This window comes from Medicago truncatula, chromosome 5 (genome assembly GCF_003473485.1).
Source record: "Medicago truncatula cultivar Jemalong A17 chromosome 5, MtrunA17r5.0-ANR, whole genome shotgun sequence".
In the NCBI taxonomy this organism is placed as follows: domain Eukaryota; kingdom Viridiplantae; phylum Streptophyta; class Magnoliopsida; order Fabales; family Fabaceae; genus Medicago; species Medicago truncatula.
The window spans coordinates 28,778,218-28,785,647 of NC_053046.1; the positions used below are offsets into that span (position 1 = coordinate 28,778,218).

A 7,430-nucleotide genomic window follows, 5' to 3' on the forward strand; every position below is an offset into this window, starting at 1 on the left:
CATTGAGTAAAATTTCATAAGTAACTCAAATGCACATGATAGGTTGTCATTGACTAAACTAACTACGATATACGGGAGAAGTTGTTATTTAAAAAATAATTGTTCTTGGTAAAATGTTTATACTATTTAGAATATTACATCACTTTAGTTCTATAATAATATTGAACTCTCATCATCTAAAATGTATGGGTTAGGTGGGCATTGAATAAAATTTTGTAAAAACTCAAAAGTATTGTACATTTACTAAAATTTTATAATTAACTCAAATGTATCGGTTAAGTAGGCATTGAATAAAATTTTTAATAAACACTTTTTTTATATACATTTTCTATAAATTACAAAATTAATAATTAACTTTTAAATAGTCTAAATTTAAAATGTTCACAGATATATAATGTCGAGTTGAAACTACACAAAATCATCCACGACCAACCAGGCACGAGTATGTTACTAGTAATAAAAGGAAGATGAAAACACGAATATGGTGTTTTGCAGCATGGGAGGATTCAATTAGGTAGGTTTGTAGGGAACTACATATTGATATCGTATCAACAAAATTTGGTTAACTTTGAACAACTTTGTTTTCATTTTTCAAAATCAAATAATCTGTTGTTAATACTACTATATAATTAGCTTAAAAAAAAGTATTTTATCTATACGGTTTAAAAATATAAAAGGTGATACATTCAAAAAATAAAACAATTATTGCCGGTCTTACTCCAGTTCAACCCAGAAGCTTTAACTAGTAGCTATTTCGGTTCAATATTGAGTTCAATTTTAATTTACTTGCTATTACTCCACCTGTTGCTTTCAAAATAAAATGACATACATTCATATCATGACGTGATAAATCAACCTTATATGCAATGCAACAAGTACATGAGGATACCCTTATTAAGTTATTATCCAACAATGGAACTACTGTTTCGACAAACTATAGCTGCAGAAATGTTCTTTTGATACACTAAATTGGTTATAGGAGGGTTACATAAAATGGAATCCACGTGCTGCCATGAGTTATGAGGATAATACAAGATCAATAGACTCGTACATTTAGTCCTGCTTTCAAAAACAATTCATTTATTCTTTCCACAAAGGGGGCTTCCTTTTTAAGTTATATGCTTTAGAAAAATAAAAACTTATTTTCAGATCTTTTCCCTGTTAGTGTTTTTAATAGAGTTTTGTATGGTCTCCTTAAAAATACAAAGCTAAATTCCAAGGCTACTTTAAGGATGATAGTGCAGTTGCAACATTCCGTGAAATTCGGTCGTGTATTGGCTCCTGCATGAAGAAATACAGTTCAATTATTATTATCTGCATCGGATAAGATAGTGTACATTAAAAAGATTGGTTTGGGGATTACCTCGGTCGACTGCACCTCAAACTTTGATTTTGTTATAGTCTCGTATAAGAAGATGTATCTGTCCACCAGAATAGTATGATGCTCATTTAAATGTACAAGGACAAAAACTAGTGCACTCAAAAATTAACTACAACTTGTTTCACAGAACTTAGATTTATGCAAAGAAGCATAAACTGGACAGACATGCCATGATAAAAGGATATACCAAAATTGTGCTGATTACTGTGTATGAGAAGATGCTAATTAGTGGAAATATTCATGCACCATTTGATAGTATATTTGATGCATTTTAATGTAAACCAGCAGATACAAGGTCAGAATTTTTCTTCCTACGATAGAGAAAAATATTACTATTTTATTTTATCGCTTTAAAGTGACAATATAATGTGTCAGAAAAAGATAGAGAATAATTCCTCCATCTTGTATTGTATCATAACATTTTAAACACAACTTCTAATATCTTCTGTTAGTCATTACAAATATATTTTGACATGGAAAAGCTTAGGAAGCTTGAAAATGATGAGCATAAGCATGTTTTGACAATGAAAGCTAAACAAAGAGGAGATTAATGTTTCTGTTACTTTGTAACTGTATTTTTTCTCTTTTAACATTCAAAGATCCCATACCCACCAAAACGAAATCTTCTTTTAACTTTTTTTTTTTTTTTTAAAAAGAAGTGAAGATATACATGGACTGCTTCTCCTATTCCAAACTTACATACAAACTAAACGCACAACAGTTACAAATTTGATGAATAAGCATTAGAATATTTAAAAGGTTCTTATGAAAGAAAAATCAGAACATAACTATTGCATAACTTGTATGTCCAAAGAAAAAGAAAAAAAACACTTTTCCGGCACATTTTCACTATATAAGTTTCAAAGCGAAATATGTATGAAGTGTAAAAGGAGCCAAGGGCCAGTAGACATACCGCCAAGCCAATTCACATACAAGATCTTCGGGAGCATCAGGAAGGACCTAAAGAAAAATCAGCTCATATGATTTGATGCATATTTTTAGAGAAAAAACAAGCTACACAATAATCCATTAGCAGTAGAAAATGTAAATTACCTCGTCTTCATAAGGGTTGCAATGACTTTTAAACCACAACCTCAAGAACTCCTAAAAAAGCACAACATTAATAGATGGAAGCCAGTGTATCAACTAAATCTCTATACTAGCAATACTCAATCTAAGAAGAAAACAAAGATACGCATAAAACACCTTATCAACATTTTCAGGCTCAAGACCATTTTGAAAGCGCTCCAAGTAAGAATTGGCAATCCAATATCTACTTGAATCAGGAGTATGGACCTGTAGTTAGGAACATAGAACCATTATCACATTTATATACTGATAAGTTAATGTGTGAGTGCATGTGAGAATCCAATGTGTATCAAAGATTGCATTTGACCTCATCAATCAACAAAATTGATCCATCATTTGCCTTCCCAAATTCATATTTAGTGTCTACCAATATAAGGCCGTGGTCCGAGGCCACTTGCTGCAAAGCCAATCAAATTGTAAAGTCAATCATACAATAAAGCAAGCAAAATGCAGTTTTGGAATGACCTATACTAATAAGCTTATTACCTGTCCGTATTCAAACAACCTTAAAGCTTTTTCACTCGCTTCTGCATAATCATCTCGACTCATCAGTCCTTTTTCTATGATCTGCAAGGAAAGGCAACGTAGAGGAAGTTAAAATTTGGATGAGAAAATGTTGCGCAAAGTTATCCATTTTTGGAAGAACAATATCACGCCTCACTAACTAAAAGAAGGCATATTTCATGAATTTTATGATAATAATCACGGGAACATCATAGGTTTTTACTGCTTTGTCATGCTACCTTTTAGCAACTTACGAGGTAGGCCTGACCTTAACAAGTAAATCCATTATCATAATATTATTCATTAATTCTGCTGACCAGGTCCAGCATCACTGATCATAGATACCATTTTCAAATATATAAATGATAAAACTGTAAAATAAATCAATCTGAAAGAAAATGATGTTGAAGATTTAGCACAAGGATCTGTTTTTTTAAAAGGGGAGCAAGAAACTAAACATATAAGGTTCCTTATCCCTATAAATTTGTCAATCAATTTTAAGATGTGATGGGATAAACAAACTAGCAAAATGGTTGTAACCGAAAAAAAACCAAGCTAAATGGTTCGCTACTCTCCTATTCTCTACTTTTCTGTCCAAATCCAACATTTTCTTTCTTTGTTCATTTCAATTGCATATGAAGCTCAACTTCAATCATAGCACAATAACAAGTAGAAAAAGTAAAACTAGGCATCATACCTCATCTGGAGTGACAGGAACATCATGGTCTGCAGCTTTGGTAGTTGGAGTGAGTATATTTTTCGGCAACTTTTGATTTTTAACCATTCCTATCATATGATAACATCCTATTACACAGGGCGGTAATTTTTTTTAATAACTACAAAAGAATTTGAAATCTCGATTCTCACCATCTGGTAGGACATTTCCACAGTAGTTACGATTGCCTTTATTGTACACTGTCCATAAAGAAGTATCCGTACTTCCAGTGACAAACCCTCTAGCTACACACAAGCAAAATATGTGTCAATGGGATCGTTGTGGAGTCTTAAACTTCTACTTTTAAAACAATTCAAATATGTCACAACACTTTAAAATAACACAAATTTTAATTTCAAAGAAGAAGAAAAGGGACAAGACAATATGTAGATCTTATTAAACTCAGATAATTATGAATGGGTACCGCAACTATTTTACATAGATTATTTAAGCATCTAACCACTAAACCAATATTTAAGGATGCTCTTCCAAAATAATTAAACAAAAAAAGTATGCCAAGCATATATCCACGCAATATATTATCTTATTTTCCCAGGATATCATTTTGAACAAAAAGGCTAGTCATCTACAACCAATATTAAAAGATATTAACATTTTTTATTTCCCCCGACATAAGCATTTGCATGCTCAATAAGAAATTCAATTACGCTATGATAATGTACTTCAGTTGAGAGATGCCATAAGAAAGCTCTAATCCCCACTCACTCCATAAAAAACTGTTGACTGCCTCTTCAAATTACAATTTTATTTTAGATGATATTAAAAAGGTGAAATTATGTTAAAAACTATAGACATTCAGAAACAAAACTGAAAACAAATTTTAATCATAGAGAGACAAATAACAACTCTCTGTATTGGCAAAGAACTCACCAACAAACTCAACAGGGAAAACTGAACATTTCTTCGCTATTGTCACATTTTTATCTGGAGCCGACACAACTGCATTCGAAACTATGTGCCTTGTTCTCTCAAACCACCACAGACTTGTCTCATTAAGAACCTGCAATTTCAAGATAAAACAATCAGGGTTGCATATATAGTAACAATCAACCAACCAGGTAGAAATGATTTTCGACACAGGTTTTGAAAGAAGACCAATGTAAATAAAAAGAATGGGATTGAATAATAACAGAACGCAATTTATTTAAGACAATAGAATTGAAGCAAACCAAACTACTAAATATACAACAATACGGTTATCGTCTGATAGAGCAGAGATAAATGGATGAATGTTATTATTGATTGATGATGAAATGGAGTACAGTCTGCAAAAGTGCAAATTGCAGCCCAGAGCATAAGCTCCTCAGAGAAGAGATATTTCTCTCTCTGCCTAAACCATAAGGTTCCTAATAGAATGATACTGAATGAATCCCTCTTTCCCTCCTTTAACTCTCTGTAAATAAACAGAAGACGATGAAAGAATCACAAACCTGGCCTTTAAAAGGAATGGAAGCAAGAACCCTATCAAAAGCACTCTGACGATCAGTAGTCACTAAAACAAGATAATCCCCGCTGTCATAAATATCTCGAACCTGCCAACGTTAAATTGATTAAGCTACTTATATGAATAAACATTCATAGGTTCTCGCAAACAGTCTCATAAGTACTTACTTTGCCGCGAATTTTGGATTTGAGTTGAGGAAGAGCGAAATGAAGGTTTGTTTCAGAGAGACAATTAGAGAGAGAAGAAGTGATGGGGTCCAGAAGTTGTTGTTTGCGAGTGTTGTTGATGAGAGTATCTCCAAAAGAAGGTTGAATTTCACCTTGTTTTGGCGTCGTTGAAGCGCAAATCATGGTTGGGATTTTGAATTTGTTTGGTTTGAAAGCGATTGTGGTTGTGGAAATGGGGTTGGTGATGAGTGGAATTTTGGTGTGGAAGGTTTTGGGAGGGTTTATGGATGAAAGTATGGAATCTGACATAGCGTGCTGTGACGGCTTGCGCGGCGGGAGTGAGTGAGGTTTCAAGTGAGAGACGAACTGAGTTTTAGGGCCACGTGCGGGAGTGCTTGTACAAATGGTATCAAGTTCGACATATTGAATAAGTACTTATTTATCCCTCTAATGAAAAGTACTTGTTTATCATTAGTTATATTGTCTCGTTTGAAAGATCAATTGGACTAGATTAAAGGTTGTCACAATCGTAGAGACACGAGAACGGTGGATGGTGTTGAGTATCTTCACCTGTCAATTGACTCATGAACGCATTTGATTCGATTGGATGAAATTTCAAACTGATGATGAAGTGATAACCATGTTTTCTATATTTGGTCAATATTAGTTTAAAAGGATGACAATGACGCCTCCTTAGTGTGATCTTTTCATGATGTTTGGAAAAGTTTGATTTAGTCCAAAACCTACCAATAAATCATGATTTCATGGAAAGACCAAATGAAAAATTTAGTTTGACTGATTTGTAATCTTATTTGTGTTTAATTATATTGTTCTATGTTGTTTTATTTTGTTGTTCAATTATATTGTTAAAATTTTTATGTTTATTTTTTTTTGAGGTAGTCTAGTGGCTCGAGTTCACCTTATAAGGTGAATATGTAGGGTGTTCGGGGTTCGAACCTCGACCACTGCATATAATAATGCATTGTCCTACCAACTGAGCTATGCTCAGGGACTTTATGTTGATGTTGTTGTAGAATTTGATTGAATGATAGATTTTTCTATATTTTATGTTTTTAATTAACATGTTTTAGATTGAGAAATGATATTTGTACAATCATTTTGTGACAACTTTTGAACAATTTTCTCTCTCATACTCACATTGTGTTCTTCCTATTTATCTTTCTATTGTTTTTGACCAGTAAGAAAAGACAAAAAAAAAAAAAATAGTCACAAAAGTTGTTACAAAATAGTTGTTCAAATATCATTGATCTTCTAGATTATATAACACGATATGTTCTAAAACCTCAAATCTTAGTTTTTAACAAAATCTTGATACATTTCATATTATATAATTTAAACTAATAATGGACATAAGTTTAGATTATATAATTTGAATCATGAAGTTGGATTATATCTTTACAAATAAAATTTTCACATTGTATGGTGTTTAAATACATTTTTATTATATTAACCCTATTTAATTTAATCAAAATATTAATGTTAATTGTTAGGGAAATCAAAATGAACAAATCGCTCTTAATTTTTCTCCTTAATTTTACTAAACAAATAAAGAAATCTCTTATCTCGATTCCATTTATACAAATGATGCACCTGCCAACATCCTAGCAAGTCTAGCTATGGCAAAGGAAAAGGAGCAAGCTAAGAAGAAGCCTTTACTTTGGAAGATCAACACTATTTATGGTGATTGGATCGATGATTAAACTCTTGTTCTTCCCAACTTGCCAAGTGAAGAGAAGACATGAGTTGAATTTTGTGCTCTTGGAAACTCCCTTCATCTGGATAAAATTTTTGATGGATTTCAGAAACTTTTTGTGGTAGGGTTACCATTGTTCAAATTTCTGAACCAAAATTCAAGTCTTAAACGAGTTAGATTGTATATACTATTTGTTTATAGTCATATATGAAAATGTGATTATCTTATATGCGTTGTTTACATAACATAGCACATCATACATTGGCATAGTTTGGATTGTTTTCTTCTTGTGGAGGTGTTCTTAGGGGATGTTGCATATTTCTTATTTGTTAATGCTCCCTAAGGTGGTGTTGCATGCAATGTCGTTAGAGTCTTTAAAATAATTACCTAGTCTT

At 32.3% G+C, this 7,430-nt stretch overlaps 1 protein-coding gene across 1 annotated transcript; it reads right to left on the reverse strand.

The window, feature by feature from the left end:
• Nucleotides 1-880: 880 nt before the first annotated feature.
• LOC11426009 (phosphoribosylaminoimidazole-succinocarboxamide synthase, chloroplastic) lies at nt 881-5,743 on the reverse strand. The gene is made up of 12 exons (XM_003615171.4): nt 5,322-5,743; nt 5,141-5,242; nt 4,581-4,710; nt 3,842-3,934; nt 3,672-3,760; nt 2,957-3,037; nt 2,778-2,867; nt 2,588-2,677; nt 2,435-2,485; nt 2,295-2,341; nt 1,364-1,421; nt 881-1,281 (listed from the first exon to the last, which is right to left on the reverse strand). Exons 1-12 carry the CDS (start codon nt 5,628-5,630, stop codon nt 1,222-1,224), a joined length of 1,200 nt encoding a protein of 399 aa, XP_003615219.1. The 5' UTR covers nt 5,631-5,743; the 3' UTR covers nt 881-1,221.
• Nucleotides 5,744-7,430: the final 1,687 nt, after the last annotated feature.